The 17,213-nt window shown below is 42.8% G+C and overlaps 1 protein-coding gene across 1 annotated transcript in view; it reads right to left on the reverse strand.

The window, feature by feature from the left end:
- Positions 1-17,213, reverse strand: part of MKI67 (marker of proliferation Ki-67) — a 50,892-nt gene that overhangs the window by 18,294 nt on the left and 15,385 nt on the right. The window contains exons 6-12 of the mRNA XM_075072740.1: positions 16,257-16,326; positions 14,186-14,434; positions 12,486-13,394; positions 11,697-11,941; positions 10,508-11,030; positions 7,523-7,638; positions 4,372-4,543 (exon numbers count right to left, since the gene is read on the reverse strand). Coding sequence (XP_074928841.1) covers positions 4,372-4,543; positions 7,523-7,638; positions 10,508-11,030; positions 11,697-11,941; positions 12,486-13,394; positions 14,186-14,434; positions 16,257-16,326 — 2,284 coding nt within the window. The remainder of the gene's footprint in view (positions 1-4,371; positions 4,544-7,522; positions 7,639-10,507; positions 11,031-11,696; positions 11,942-12,485; positions 13,395-14,185; positions 14,435-16,256; positions 16,327-17,213) is intronic.

A 17,213-nucleotide genomic window follows, 5' to 3' on the forward strand; every position in this document is an offset into this window, starting at 1 on the left:
GGCCGTTGTGTTGTCCGTGAAAATCGCAACACAACGCCCTGCAGATGTTGACGAAGGCTTGGCACGCCAGTCGGACTGCTCTCAGTTCGCGGACATTGATATGGAGCTTCAGTTCCGGCAAGGACCAAAGGCCTTGGGTGTGAAGATGCCTCAGGTGTGCGCCCACCCCAGAAAGGAAGCGTCTGTTGTTAGAGACACCGAGGGCTGAGGCAGATGGAACGGTCGACCGGCACACACAGGAGAGGGGTCAGCCACCAGCTGAGGGAGCCCAGCACGTGTGACGGGATCGTGATTATCATCTAGGGCATCCCTGCGTGGACGGTAGACCGAGGCAAGTCAGGTGAAGAGATGCATGTGTAGTCTTGCGTGGCTTTGTCACGAAAGTGCACGCAGCATGTGACCGAGTAGAGTGAGGGCGGTGCGGACAGAGGTTGTAGGAAGGCTCGTAGTCCCTGAATGAGAGAGACTATAAATTGGAACCTCTGGGGGGGCAAGCTGGCTGGCAAGAGTGGAGTCCAGCAATCGCCCCTATGAATTCTATCCTCTGGGTAGGAAGCAGAATGGATTTGTCTAGATTGACTGATCAGACCTAGACGTGGAACAGGTCTTGATGATATTTACATGAGCGGTAACCTGAGCCTCGGAAGTCCCTCGAATCAGCCAGTCGTAGAGATATGGGAAAACATGAATTCGACGACGGAGGTGGGCGGCCGACTACCACCATACACTTTGTAAATACCCGAGGGGCCGAGGAGAGGCCGAAGGGAAGGACCGCAAATTGGTAGTGATGACGATTTACCACGAAGCGAAGAAACCTTCTGCGTGGTGGGTAATCGCGATATGGGAAATATGCGTCCCTCATGTCAGAGCAGTGTACCAATCTCCTGGATCCGGGAAGCAATGGTGTTCCCAGGGACACCATGCGGAACTTGAGCTTCTTGATGAACTTGTTCAGAGCTCGCAGTCCAGGATGGGCCAGAGCCCCCTTTCGCCTTGAGGATTAGGAAGTATCTGGAATAGATCCTCTGCCCCTTAGTAGCTCTGGAACCTCCTCTATGGTCCCAGCGCAAGGAGCCTCGAAACTTCCTGCAGGAGGAGTTGCTCATGAGAGGGATCCCTGAAAAGGGACGAGGAGTGAGGGTGGGAGGCGAGGTCGAAACAAACTGAAGACGGTAGCCACATTCCACCGTGTTGAGGACCCAGCGGTCTGATGTTAGCTGGGACCATGCAGGGAAGAATGCAGTGACGCGGTTGGCAAACTGAATGAGATCCTGGGAGGAAATTGGTACAGTGCTCTCGTCTGGCGCACTTCAAAAAGCTTTTGCTTTGGTGGACCGGAGTTGGTTACCTCCCTTTGAAGGGCCAGACTGGCGTCTGGTCTCTACGAGAGATCGGACCCTCCTCCTCCTGTGAGGAAGGAAATTCCCTGTCAGTCTTCGGTCGACATGGTGGGTAGATGTTGGTCGCTGGGTTGGTCGGTCGGCACAGGACCGCCTCTGCAGGTCTGCACATTGTGCTTCCCAGCGAAATCGGACGCGATGATCACGCGATGTCTCTCAGTTTGAGAGCGAGGGTCTGTCTCTTTGGAGAGACGACCACTGGACCGTTCCAGGTCGGTCCCATGTACGTATACTGCCCAGCGGTCGGTAAATCTGACGCTTGCAGCCACGATAATGCGCTCATAGGACCCCAGAGGCGGAGTCAGCGGCCGAGTCAGCGGGTCCAGTGAGCTGGAGGAGGTCCTGCAACTTTTCCTTCCTCCAGGAGAGCTGGTAATCTTGGCGGGAGTCCGTGGACAAGCTCTACGAATTGCCTACCGCATCCCAGGTGTTAAATGTATCTACTCAGGAGGCTTGCTGATTCGCCACCCTGAGCTGGAGCTCCCGCCGCAGTAGATTTTCCTGCCAACAATCCATGGCCTGGCCCCCTCGATTGGGCCAGGAGCTTTGGCCATGGCGCTACCGTCCGTTGACGGATTGGACCACCAACGAGCAGGAGGAGTGTACATAGAATTTCATAACTTCGATGGGACATATATTTGCGCTCACCCTTTGGCCGTGTAGGGGTTACCGATCCAGGTTTGCCAGATTGATCTCCCGAGCCTGGACGGAAGCGAATAAGGGGAGCGCCGCCCTCGTTGGGGGCCTCTGCAAAAGAATGCTGACTACTGGGCATCCCTTCAGGACCTCTCCACGTAAGTTTACGTTGAGAGCATGCGCGAGGCAGAGGGTCCTGGTGTGAGACTAAGGTCGATTGGGGGGGCCAGATGTTGCCGTCCCGCCACTGCCTCATCCGGAAGAGAGGAAGAGACCCAGGACCAAAGGTCTAGAGAGACCCTGGTCGTGCGACGTCCTGGGGCTGCTCTTGCATTCCAAGACCTGGCAGGGATCGCTCGGTTCCCGTGGGAGGGGTCTGCTCACCGTGGGACTCGGTGCCGATATTCGGATAGGGACGGGAGTGCAGGGCGGATGGTGGCCACTTGGCTCTGTGATAAGCCCACGGGTCCACAGGGCCATGATGAGGACTGCTGGTTGTCCACTGCTCCGTATGATGCCGTCTCGCATGAGGAGATCGACGCTAACGAGAGAGCCATGAGAGGGGCGAGACGTGTGATGCAGGTCTCGTGCAGCCACTGGAACCTCCCTATGCGGTGCCGCGGGAGCGGCACCGAGGATCCTGACGTGCTGATGCGACGGGGACTACACCAGCGCGGTGCAGGAGGTCGATCGCGCGAGAGTCGCCGTGCGAGATCGCTGTGGGAGTCAGTGTTGCGAGTGGTGCCGAGATCTGGAGCGTGCCGGAATGCCTGACGCGACGGGATCTCGAGTGGTACCGAGTAGACTGGTACCTTGATGGGAACGGTAGCGGGACTGCGAGTGGCCGGCGACCGGGATCGATGGGCGGAGCGGTCTGTGGGACCGATGGGTGTCGATCGGGACCTGGGAACGACGAAGTCCCATGGTGCGCGGCGAACAGAGTCGAAAAGGGCCGGCTTGCCTATAGACTGGGGACCCGCACCGGCGTGCAGGGTCAGGCAGCTCAGGCTCCGTTAGGCAGTCAGGTCTCGTGTTGCGGAGAATGCCTCCGGAGTGGAGGCACGGTGAGCTCGACCGCGGCACGCGCCGGGAGCTGGTAGGCACCGGGACCGACGGCTTCTCCGAGCCTGGAATCACGACAGCGCCAGAACATTGGTGCGCGCGCAGATGGGTAAAGTGCGCGGCATCCGGTTGTGGTTAGCGCTCTGATGTGGTGGGTTATATAGCGCGCAGGAGCTTGGCTTGCTTGCCCCTGAGTGGAGAGGAGCGGTGCCGGGCGAAGAAGCTGGGCCCGGAGATCGTGACTCAGCGTCCTTCGTTGGAAGGTAGTTGCAGGCGCAGTGCGAGATCGGCGAGGGTTGGTCCCGAGAGCGGACGGCCGGAGTAATTGTAATGAGCATTGCCTCCATCAAGTAACTGTTTCAGGACGAACATGCCCCTCGTTTAGTTCGCAGGGCTTGAACGCCTTACAAATCCGTGCACTTTGTCGCGTTAGATGAGAATATCTCGCCAAAGCACTTAAGGCAGGAGTCAGTGCGGGTCTCCTGTGGGCATCGCTACCACAGGCGACACGGTTTGAAGCCGGTGATCCGGCATGTGCCGGTACCGGGGATAGGGAAAGGGGGCTAACCCCCGATCCCTTCTAACTATCTACAAAAAACTACTAATAGAACGATAACTAACTACTAACTACTGTTAAAAGTTCAACTATATACAGAATTCAAGAGAAAACAAGTGAATTGCTAGGGAGGTGGAGAAACAGTTAGACTGCACTCCACAGTTCCAACGACTGACACGAGTGGTAAGAAGGAACTGAGGAGCAGCGGGCCGGCAGGGGTATATATCCGGCACCATAGCGGCGCCACTCCAGGGGGCGCCCTGCTGGCCCACCGAGTGTTGCTAGGGTAAAAGTCTCCGACGAACGTGCACGCAGCGCATGCGCACCTACTGGAATGGATATGAGCAAGCACTCGAAGAAGAACAGGAAGTTTGTATCTGGTGCAGCAGAAGAAGGGGGAAACAATGGAGGGACCTAGAAGGCAGTGACTTTGACAGCGATGACCTTGACAAAGTTTGCTCATTTTCAAGAAGTTGAAATTAAATACAAACCCTCCTAAAACAAGGTTCAAGTTGAGATGTTAAACTCAAGGCCGAAAAAAATTAAAGTTATGGTCCCTGCAGTACATAAAAGTATTTTCTACTATGTAAAGGATATTAACATGTTCCAAGTTACACAATAGGCTGTATTAAGTAGAAATTGCTTTTATCAACCAACATGAAGTGAAATAAGGCAAGAATTACGTGGCTTCATTTTTAAAAAAAGTGTGCAAATTACCTGTGAAGCTTTCATTTATATCCATGTTTTGTTTCAAAGCACAATTCTTGACCACTCTAGGGGCCTCTCCAACCAGCTTCACTGTGGTGGTATGAGCTCTTCCTATCACTATTGTAGCTGGAGAATCTGCATGACCTGTACTAAAATGACCCTTTACTTTTCTTGCTGGAGTCTGTAGAAAGAAAAACAGAGTTGCTCAGTAAGTGAGAATTTATTGTAATAACCAAAACAGCATAATTTCCACACACAAACCTGCACCACTGTTACTGTGCATTTTTAAAAAATGGATTTTTAGTTTAAATTGGCTTTTTTAATTAAATGAATTCAGGTTTATTTTTCAAAATACAGTAAATGTAGAACTAGAGTTTGTTGATGTACTAAACTAGCTCTTGATAACACTTGTCTCTTCTGCAGACAGAGAAAGTTTTCTTCACTTCAGTTCAATAAATAGTTCATGCAAAGCTAAGAAAGCAATTGTGAGATGAAAAAAAGCAGGAAAACTTGTTTTCCTCTTCCAATCTACAAATAAAAACTTGGTGTGGGTGGATGACCTTGAAGCACACAATGACCAGAATCAATCAGTTCAATTCACTAACTATTGATAATAGTTTACTGGTTAGTTTTAAATGCAAAACATGTTTTGACAAAACTCTTTTCTTATGTATTCCAGCATGTTAAAGGTAGTTATATTGAACTTCTAAAAAAAAAAAAAAAAAAAATCTTAAAATACTGGTTTTGTGCATTTTTAATTGAATTTCCATCCAAATAGAGCTTGACATATCATAAGTATTCTTGAATTACAGCGTAAAGCAGTTCTCAACTCATAGCTTGCATGCAGCCCAATTAGCACACTGTGTGCAAAAGGCTGCGGTTATGTCCGGGTTCCCAGCTGCCCAGGGGGGAGGGGTCTGAGCTGCCCCGCCGCCTAGCATGGCGGGGTCAGGCTCCCATCTGGCCCTGCAGTCCCTGTGGTCCACGACAGCTGCTCGGCCCCAGGGGCCTGGGCAGCCATGCAGCAGGAGACTGGGGCGGGCGGCTGGCCCAGCCCACGTGGGGGGGGTCCTGGGATCTGGGGCAGCTAGCTGGCCCTGTGGAAACCTGGGGACATCAGCCCACTCTGCAGGCTCCGTCCCTGCCCCCACTCCCCTCATGGCAGGAGTTCTGGGGTCGGGGCAGCTGCATGGGTGAAGGCAACCAGCCAGGGGAGGCAGCCCACACAGCAGACGTCCGGGCTTCAGGGTCCTGGATGCCTCTGTCCTGCCAGGTTACACATTCTGGGCCATATATGCATCCCACAATGTGTACTATGTTGAGAGTCACTGGTGTAAAGGCTACATCTAATTGCAGATCAACATGTTTTATTGGTTACAAAGCAACGGAAAAAAAAAAATCAACCGTTCTTTAGGAAAGCCATTAAGAAATACAAATAAAGATTAAAATTATTGAAATAAATGTTTCCTGCTTGCTGATTTCAAATCACTTTGATTTAAATCATTCCATCCTAGTCAGAGCAGTATAAAATGCATATTTGGCCCATTCCCTATCACAAAGTTTTTAAGATTAAAACAAATTTTTGTAAGGCTCTATTTTCATTTTTCTGCTATAATTGTTCCTTATAGTTCCCATCATGTGTTAAGTTTGGAAAATGGGGAGGAAAAGAAAAAAAAACAAACTTACTCTATCAATGTTTTGGCACCCAGAATGGGAGAACCATTTAACGGTGACCTCAAAGGTAAAATCTGGCTAGAAATATGTCAAAGAGCAATGCCTACGTACTAAACATAATCAACTTCTAGAAAAAACTCTGCATACAATTTAAGAATTCAAAAAGTTCTGAATAAATCAACATTTTTTACTTCTTGTTATAATCAATTTCTTACTGAACACAAAAGTTAAGCTGCCTCCCTCTTTTCCCCTCCTGGCACTGCAGGTGTGACAATCTTCCTTTCTGCTGACAACACAACAACCCAGATTTAGACAAAGGCCCAGTTTCTGTGGACACAAAAAGCCAGATTCTGGGAATCAAACTGTGTTTACAACATGCTACTGCAGAACACTAATACGGAACCACTCTACTTAACTGAAGGAAATTTTTCTAAATATTATTATGACAAAATTAAAATTTACTAGAAATTCACAGTTTCAATTGTACTAGAAAAGATTCAACACACCACAGCGGACTCATTAGCCATTCCACATATACTCCCCTCAATGATACCTGATGTCTGCTGGATGAATACAAACTAAAGTATTATACTAATACGAACTAAGGAAGAAGGACAAGAATGGAATACTGCTGTTGTCCTGTACCACTGTAAGCAGAAAATGAAGAGAAGTTTTATCTTGAAAGTTAGGTAAACCAAACACTTTGTTTAAACTAAGGAAAGAACAAGTCGTTAAAATAAGGCAGAAAACAATATATTATAGTCTTTGGACAACTGAATAGGCAGAAAAACAGACGCAATAGTGCTTTCTTTACTAAGGCACATTTAACAGAAATTGCTTTGTAATATGAACTAACTGTGACAAGAGTTATATATCAGTCCAGAAACATTTGTGTTTCCAAAGGACTTTTAGTAAACAAAGCATCTCCCCCTTCACTACAGTTACACCGGAGAAGTAGCAAACACAGGACTAAATTCCAAAGAACCTTAAACAAGTTAGAGCAATAAACATCTATGTTTTTATTGTACTAATAACTTTAAAGTCCTACATTTCTACTCTGTCGATACAGGAAAATATAAAACTGGGTGTATGAGAGAAGTCGATCCACAAGACTTTTATCTTCAGAAATGATCCACATTATAAAAGAGTTTGAGATCACCGATAACTTTGTCTCTTCCATTAGTTCTGCTGAACAATACTATATCTCACTGTGGATACCAAAATATTTTAAAGGTACACATTCTTTAGTTTCAATTAAATCCTCTATTTAATATATCAATACAATAAAAAAATGGTGCAAATTTGGCCCTGTCCTTTCACGAATCAAGAAGGAATATTTGGAATCTAGCACATTTAGAGTCATCCAGGAGATGTGTATCAGTGCTCGAAGGCTATTTAGCAGACAAGGAAGTGGACTAAAAATTTATTAAACGCCGATGAGGCTATGCATTCAGAAAACAGTATGGTTTATTTTAAATAAAAATACCTTTGGTGATTTTGTTAACTTCTTGGTTGATTTTCCTTTGAGAACACATTGTTTAACAGCTTTTACTTGTGGTCTTGCAACACCGAACTTCACCACTTCTGCCCAAGATTTTGCAACTGGAATGCAAAAAACAGAATTAGATTGAGAACAGTTCTCAAGTGTGCAAACAGCAGTCCAGAGTTATTTCCTCATAATTCCCATATTTAAAGTACATTTCCTATGGAACTTTGCTCAGATTGGTAATTACAGGTGGAGGTGGCATAACACTTATAGTTGAGGTTGTATAACACTTTCCATTATAAGGCCCTATTTTCTGTTGCTTATATCTTTGCAAAACTTTAATCATTTGCTTTGGAGCAAGGACTTGAAATTTGGCTGCTGGTCCTTGTGAAAATCCACCCTATTTTGGCAGAATTATAGGCTTCTGATAATTGCTATTTGCACATGCTCAGAGGTAGGCAACAAAATTAACCAAAGATTCCATCTATACTATCCATCTATGTGCTATCTCCATCGAGCCCTGTGCAAGCCACATTGAGCATGCTCCTGACCATGGCTGAGCAAAATATTCTACAATTGCTCCTCTAGAGAGGATAGCCAGAAAGGGAACAGGAAAGTTTTGGACAGACAGGAGCAAAGTGGGAATGGAAGAAGATACAAGAATAGGAGCAAAGGGAGAAGACTGGTAAGGATAAGAGCAGAAAGATCTACACCACGGTTTATTAACCTATGGGTCGGGACCCCAAACTGGGTCACCAAAATGTTTCAAAGCATCGCATGGCAGCTCCTGTCCCAGAGATGTTTGGGCTAGGTGAGCCACTCCAAGAACTGCAACCTCTGGGGTCCCAGCACCACTCAGGTTTGGCCCAGTCATCATGACGACAGGACTTTGGGTAGGCCAAATCTGAGTGAATGGCACTGTAACCTCATTAGCCTGGTTACAACTCCATTCACACAAATTTGATCCAGTTATGGGAGTGGGACTAAACCTAAGCAGCACTGCAACACCAGAGAATGCAATGCCCAGAGCCATGAGCCAAGCCCAGTCAGCCCACAGTTAAGGAGCTGCCATTGTGAGTTCTGGGCAGGTCCCAACCAAAACCACCCCTGGTCTCCACCCCAGGCTATTTACTGGGTTGCAACAGGCCACACATATCTATAAATGGGTCCTGTGCTCAAAAAGATTGAGAGCCACTGGTTTATACAACTACAGCATACTCTTCCCCATAACCAGGAGGCAGTGGAGGGAGGGTGAAGAGAGAAAGGAAGAGACAGGATACCCAAGCAGCCAAGTCCCTCTGTCAGCAAATAGCTGCAAAATCCACTGGGAACGTGCATCTCCTCCACTCACAAAAGATAACAGCCTACTCCTGCTACTATTTACTATTAGCTCTGCTGGTTAAGGTCTGTACCGTGTATCTAAAAGTTCCAGTCATGCTGCTGATCCGAGCGGTGGGGGGGAAATATGATTCCACAGGATGGAATTTATCTTTTCAGTCTGCATTTTCAGAAAGCTGAGGAAATTACATTTAAAACTTTCTAAAGAATTATCAGATTACAAAACCAACCAATAAAAAGTTGGCGACTGCCAGACAGAAGATTATCCATAAACTCTTAATTCAGTCAATTTGTTATATGTATTATGATACTTATTAATTACATGTTCATATCCATTTCCCTCCCTCTCCCACCCCGCAAAGGACTCCTGTAGACAACTGATTAATTCCCTGAACATCATCCATCCTATGCACAGAATGATGCAGGACACCTGCCTCATTTGTTGAAGAAGCTGAAAGTATGTAGTGACCCAAGCAGGGGGCCTACAGGAACAGAAAGGATGTTTTTGTGGTTAAAGACAATTGAATGTCACCTTAGTGAAATGGATTTTATTCTAAGGCTAACACAATGCAGGGGAGTAGTGAGTAGGGGGGTGATTTTACCTCTGATGATATAGATACTAGAATACCGCATACAGTTCCAATGTCCACATTTTAAAAAGGATCTTGAAAAATTTGAGAGTATGCACAAAAAGTCACAAAAATGACTCGAGGACTGGAGAAAAAGCCTTACAATGAGAGATACAAAAAGCTCAATACATTTAGTTAATTAAACAAAAGTTGAGAGATTACTTGATCATAGTGCGTAAGTACCCTTCACTAGGAGAAAATACCAGATACTAAAGGGCTGTCATCCAACAGAGAAATGTGTAAGAGCCACCAGTAGCTAGAAGCGAAGCCAGACAAATTCAAAGCACAGATTTTTACTAACAAGGGTGATTAACCATTGGAATGAACTACCAGAGAAAGTGGTGGTTTCTCCAATTCTTGAGGTCTTTGAATCAAATCTGGATGCCCTTCTGGAAGTTATGCTTTAGTCAAACATGTTATTGGGCTCAATAAGAGATAACTGGGTGAAATTTAATGGCTTGTTATATACAGAAGGGCAAACTAGATAATCTAATGGTCCTTTCCAGCGTTCAACTCTTCAAAGCTATATTCAATGCAAGGTTTGGATGTACAGAAAATAACACATAGCATCACATACTGAATGATGAGGATTAAATTCATCCTGTGCACTAAAACAGGCAGGGGTTTAGGGATGTAAATATCGGTTAAAAAAGTAAACAGGTTAAACAATTAAAATTATTTCAGTTAACTGAGGTAGCTCTGAGGGGGGGCTGGCACAGCCAAGACTGGTCTCTCACTGGCTGGTGTGACATGGCCGTGGGCCCGCTGGCCTGGTCAGGGCTGGGGCCGCTCCGGCCCCGTCCAACATGGGGCCACTAGTATTAATGATAAAATCTGGTTAATCGGCAAGCCTAATGCTTACTGGTTAACTGTTTATATCCCTAATGGGGTCATGGAGAAAATATAGTATGTGATTATATAATTAAAGAATACCATAATGCATATGCATGAATTAATGGCTTCTGTTCAGTTTTTAAAGAAGCATTAGTAGTCTCCAAAATCAACTACTTAAACCAACCTAGCAAATTGGCTTTAGAAGCACCACTTCTTCTTTTAGAATGAATTGTTTCCACAGCATCGCTCCTCCTCTTCATGGGAGTTCTCTTTGCAGAAAATCTTATACTACGCCTTATTAATTGTTTAGGTGTAGCTGGCACAGACACCTGATGTTCCTGGTTAATAGGAAAAGATTCAGGTGTCTTGACTCCAGTAAAATCTCCATCACTTTCCTTAACTTCTGTTGCAGCAGTACCCTGCTCCTTTGAAGTAGGAGATGGTGTGCTAATGTGAGAAATAGAGAAACGTCCTTTTGTAAATGGTGTATTTGATAGGGAGCTTGCAGTGAGCTTAGGTGACATTTTTTCAAGGACGGGCAGCGAGGCAGCTGGGGACCTCCTGGCGGGCGGCGAGGCAGCCGGGGACCTCCTGGCGGGCGGCGAGGCAGCCGGGGACCTCCTGGCGGGCGGCGAGGCAGCCGGGGACTTCCTGGCGGGCAAGTTTTTTTGTGATGATTTTTGTCTCTGCAAATGCTCTGAAAGATCCTGATAGGATTAAAAAAACAGCTCTCTCACAAAGTAGAAATACAAATTCTAACCTAATTCTGAAAAACACATGCTCAACATATCAAATTAACTGAAATAAACTTTGTTTTACTCATTTAAAATAAAATTTGGAAATTAAAAAGATGTTTAACATTTTCATTTCAAAACAGCTGTAAAAAGGGTAAGAAATGAGAATTGAAGTAAATCATTTATTACCTGAACGTAGGTTAAAATGTCAGTTTTAAACAGTTGTGTTACATTAAGTTTGATACATATCTTTTACTAAATTTAATTCACAAGTTGGTGGAAGCAATGGATAAACATTTTCAGGCTACAATTAATTTGTTATTTTGTAGCTTACGGCATTTTATTCCTTTAGTCAATTTTCGGTCCAAATTGCAATAGTTTCCCAATAAATGTCAATTCCAGTTATTGTAATTTATAGTAAAAATACAATCTCAAATAAGACACTGATGAGCTGGCCTTCAAACATGGGAATTCAAAAATACCGAAGAGCTAGCTACACTGGAAATAGCTGTATTTAAATACCATCTAAAGCTGAAGGTACAGTATCTACATTACCTCATATATGCCTTTTCTGTAATTTTCAAACTTAAAATTTCTATTTGTTTCCCTGGTGTTTAAATTTTCATCTTTAAAGTTTACCTTGATTACAAGACGCTTGAATCCCTGTCCCTTCTTCAGAACTGCACGAGGTGAATTTCCAAATGGTAAGCTTAATCTTGCTGGAATTGCACCTCTTCTAAGTGGTGAATTGGGTGGTAGACTTTTATCAAAAAGTTCAGGACTGAGATGACCACCAAAGGACACTCTCTTTCTTTTCCCAAAAGGCTGATGTAACAACTCAAGCTCTCCAATTTTCCGCTTTTGAGATAACCTCTTTGTCTCACCTTTTAAAAATTACAATTGAAAAATGTCTTCATATATATGAAGAGTCAAAAAACATTACTACAAATAAATTAGAAATTAATCTTTACTCATTTTAAAGTCTGAAGCACATTTCAAGCCACATTTAATGAGTACAAATCCTTCTAACTTAGTTTTTGCACAGTTCAGTAGATGTAGTTACATTAACATTTTCTCAAACAATGTCAATGTATTTATTATGGTTAGTCATCTCATACACCTCTACCCCGATATAACGCTGTCCTCAGGAGCCAAAAAAATCTTACTGCGTTATAGGCGCAACTGCATTATATCGAACTTGCTTTGATCTGCCAGAGTACACAGCCCCGCCCCTCCAGAGCGCTGCTTTACTACGTTATATCCGAATCCGTATTATATTGGGTTGCGTTATATCAGCATAGAGGTGTATACAATACTTAAGGATATATATGCAGCACAAAAAACCAAACATTTTTTCACTTACATAAAACATGATAGTCTCTCCCAAATAAATTTAAAATATAGCTCCTAACCATACAAAGTATTTACCTGACTTTTTCTCTTCAGTAGGTAGGCTAGAAATATTTATTTCTGATGCAACTTCATCTCTCAGAAGTGCAACACTTTCAGAGCACCTTCTTTTTGATGACAACCTGTGAGGTCCCAGTACAATATTAGCATCTTCCACCTCTAATTTCTGTTGGTTGTTCTCTGTGCTCAGCTTTTCTTTAACTTCACTACCTTTAATATCTACATTCTTGTAATGTTCTTGAGATGGATCTCTCTCCAATGTTTCTTCAGCCACTTTTCCAGAGCTCATTCGTCTTCCCCTTCGTGCTCCAGAGTGATGTTTATGACTAGCAGAAGATTCATCTTTCGGTGTTAACCTTTCCGGAGCTAATAACTCTGATAATGGACTTTTATTTGAATTTTTTTTACTTTGTCTAATACTCCCTTTGGGGCTTTTGGAATTACTATACCCAGGAGAAAATCCATCGATTTCAGAATCTCTCTCCTTAGTTATGCTAACTGAGTAAGTCTCATCATGAATTTCTTTTAGCACTTCTTCTGCATTTAAGGATTTTCTTGGTGTAAGCTGTTTACTATTTCTCTTTTGCTTTGAATATTTATTATTTTTTCCCAAAATACATGATTCATTCCCATGAACACTACTGCACACTACATCTTTCTTTTGAATTTCATTTGCAATTTCTGTTGCTTTAACTCCTAATGGTGGATCTTGTTCAGTCTGTGGTTCGCCTGAATTTGCAGAACTTATTTCATTGGTCTTAGAACTATTTCCTTCAGTAGAAATCTGATTAAGTTCCACATCGTTTATTTCTTGTTCTTTAACTTTAGACTGTTCAATATATTCACCAATGATTGTCTCTTTTTCCTTGGTTTGGGTCTCTTGACCAGATGGAAATACCAATAATGAAATTTGCTGGGCATTAGTCTCTGTAGAATAAATATAAAAGTAGAAAACAGAAGTTATTTTACAATTGGTTAAAGAAACAGGTTGCAAAGAAAGACCCTAACTAGCAAGTAAAAGAAAGGCTTGGAAAGTAATGAGTTATATAAACCCAGAAAAAATGAAGTAGGGAGCATGTCTGGTTAAAAGAATAACTAATGAAAAAAGGGTATGTTTCTAAAAAGGCGGCCTCTGCAGATCGTTTTAAACAAAAGAGCCAACATGGCCTTCTACCCCACATACCAGTGTGATCTCAAAAATTAGGGCCCACGATGCAAAGGAAAAACTGTTGGTCAGCAAGGAGGGAAAGAGATAGGGAGGAAAAACCTTGGGGAAAAAAGAGGTTGTAAATCTCATCTAGATTAAGATTGGAAATAAAGGCGAACTGTCTCAAATTGGTGTTTAGCTGAAGTCTGTACTTGGGAATGACATGACTTTTTTTAAAGCGTATAAAAAAGGTAAACTCTGCTAATACCTGCCTGATAATGTTGGAGCTGACAAATATGAGTCTCAGCACCCCTGGATTTAGCCCGTTCGATCAATGCTTATAAATGTTTTGTTACTCTTTGGATATAGTAAATTGTTTATTAATTAGGCTTTGTAGTTCTGTTTAGAGCAATACTATAAATTCCATTTGGCCTTTGGATTTAATAAAGGAATCTATGGTTAAAGTAGTGTTGTTCTAATATCCTGCATAAATAATAATAATTCCTACAGTGTCCATCAACATTATATCACCATCCTCTCTCTCTCTCTTTTTTTTTTTAAATATAATCACCTGCTTGTCGTGGCATAGGTATCTCTTCGTTGCCATCTTTCTGTGTTTTCACATCAATCTCATTTTTCAACAATTCATAAAGTTTGCTAAAAGGAGACATCTCATTTTCTCTTCTGTTAGATTTAGCTGTTCTATATGTTGATTTAGGTGATGCATGTTGTTTGGCTGGTACAACTCTGGAAATATCTTCCTCAGTGCTTTGCTTGTCATTTTCACCAAAATTTTGGCTTTCACATTCTATGTTTTTATCTAGATAGTAATAAAAGGTAAAAAGAACCTTATACATATATATTTATTTTAAAACTGGAGGACTGTTATTAAATGGGTGGAAAAACTGATTTTCTCCTTGGACAAGATTTGCTCTTTTGAATAAAGCAGCAGCACCACAACCAATCAGGGTTATACTGGGATAAAAGATCAGCACTAAAGTTTTGCCCACTAGTCAAGCTCTGTTGGCAACCAATTTGAATTTTTCTAATACATTCATCAGTAGTTAAATTGTTTAAGCTGATATTTAAATTGTATTTAGCCTCTGAATTAGCCTCACATTGAGATATAGCAGTTCATACCTCAGAAATATCGTCAATCTGCAAAATCAATGACTGCATCATTATGGTTCACACAGGTCTCTTAGGGTTCTGTCTACATTAGACAGGTGAATGGATGGTAATTTCAAATCACCTGGATGAACCTGATTGTTAAAACTCCAAATAAGTTTGTTTAAACTGATACAGAATTACCATGGTAAATTAACATCTGGAATCTACATTGATTCTGTGACACATGATTGTGGCAACTGCCACTCAGGTCCTTCCCCTTGTCTCAGCATTGCCTGAGGCCAGCTTGGATGGCTGCTGACAAATGCTGGTATACCTTGACTTCCCTGCTGTGAATGGACAAGTTCCTCACCCGACAGAAAAATGATGGTGCAGGATCCCTCAAAGGACCATGCTGAAGCATATGACAGCTTTTATATAAAATCTTTTCTTTGGGGAAAAAAAAGCACATTTTGTGATTAAAATAGCTCAAACTGAGCTCGATGCAGAATGTAGTACAGCATTATTAGTATGGGGCAGGCAGACTGTGGACAAGGTGACCCTTAGAACTTGGACTATGAAAACAGGTGTTGATATGAAGAGACGGGACGCTTCAGGAGAGACTGTTGCATTATGGGTCAGTAGTGGGAAGACATTTTGTGGTGACAGTGTTACCATGATCGCAGGATGTGTCCACAATAGGTACTTAATCTATTGTGCTAACATCAGTTGAGACCTACTCCTACTTGGTACGTGGATAACTTGCATTGATTGGCCCTCTCTGAAAAACCCATTGTAGCAAATCTGTGTGGATGAATGGGCACATCCCACTGACTAAGTACATCAGTCAACTGATCCTAGTGTAGACAAAGCCTCTATTTCTCCATCTACTGCAGATCTACTGATAGTGAGTAAAGGTAGCAATGCTAGCACAGATTTTGAATCACTGTATTCTATAGACTTGCTCAGAGTTAAATACTAGGGTAGAAAGCCCACAGCACCTCTGCATTTGATACTAGTGGAGCTGCACTTGTGGTGGAGAATTTTAAAAAAAGCCTAGACTACACACAGACATGTGCTAAAATGTGCAGTTTTGCTCCGGAAAGCAACTATAAATGGCATCTTCTGAATTGATGGATCTTTTTCTTGGGTGCATCCAAAAGCTGTAACTTTATAATCATAATTTTTTTAAAAATTTTCTCTTCCTATGAGTACTCAAAAGCAGATATAACATTTGCTGTGGAAAGTAATGATTCTTTTCTACCTCAGACACCAACTGAATTAGTGAAATTTTAATTGCAGTGGTTAATTTTGTCCTCAACTATACTGCTGTAATGCCACTGAAAGGCAGAATTTGGTCTGCCAAATGTAATTATCTATTAGGTAACATAAAAATAAAAGTTCAGCTGAGGAAACAAGTTGACTTGTAAAATGAATATTTAGACATTTTCCCATCTTCTTTTTGCAAACATACTAAGAATAAAATGTGACTATATAACACTGAAAAAAGCAATCTACATGAAACAACTACCAACCAGACGTATGAGGACTTTTAGATGTTGGGCTCTGTAATTCCACTTCTGCCACCTGCTGAACATGAAGAACCTGTAAATTTGTACAGTGTTATGATAAAGCAACATATTTTTATCACAAATACAGTTTTCTACGCTACATTTTCAGAAGATTACAGAATTTGGCCTCTCTTCATAACCAAGACAAATTTTAATTGAGCACCAGGCTTACAAAACAAATGTAAATCCACGCATTATATGAAATTTTACGGTATTTGAAGATGGTCACACATGTTACTATTTGAGTAAGACATCTGAGGCTCCTGAAGGCAGTTTTATAGGTTGTCTTATTTTTGGAATAGTCATTAATTCCAAAAGAGACTGTAGCCTAAGCATACATTACAGCTAAATTCTGATAACTGAACAAAACTGAGATCATATGCTTATTAGACTTCAGGGCAGCCTGCTCATCAATATAATAAAATGCCAGGATTGTCACCGTAAAGTCTAGAATGTCTGTTGAGCCAGCGTGAAACATCGGAAACAACTACAAGCATGATTGAGAGTTCTTTGTTTAGAGTATCAGGTTCAATCATCACTGGCATTTGTGGTCTGTTACAAAGTTCTCAGCAATTTTGACTTTATGAATTACATCTGTGCGACAGCACAAGCTTTCAGCTACAGCTGGCATGTACTTATCCCATGCTAAAGTCCTAGAGATTGTGATATCAGAGGTAACAATCACCAGCCTTATTCCACAGCTACTTTACATGCAACTATTTCATTAGGTGTATGCAGGACACTGCACAGATAATGGATTACTTGGCCCAACTACCACACTGTGATACAGCATGGCCAGAGGGCAGCATGAAAGTGTTACCAGGGGGCCTTATTCCCTGCCAAGGGAGGAAGGTTTGCTTTAGATTAACTAGAACACCTGTAGCCATTTAGAGCACCTGACTCCAATTAGAGCACCTGACT

Source organism: Chelonoidis abingdonii, chromosome 15 (assembly GCF_003597395.2).
Source record: "Chelonoidis abingdonii isolate Lonesome George chromosome 15, CheloAbing_2.0, whole genome shotgun sequence".
Classification (NCBI taxonomy): Eukaryota; Metazoa; Chordata; order Testudines; family Testudinidae; genus Chelonoidis; species Chelonoidis abingdonii.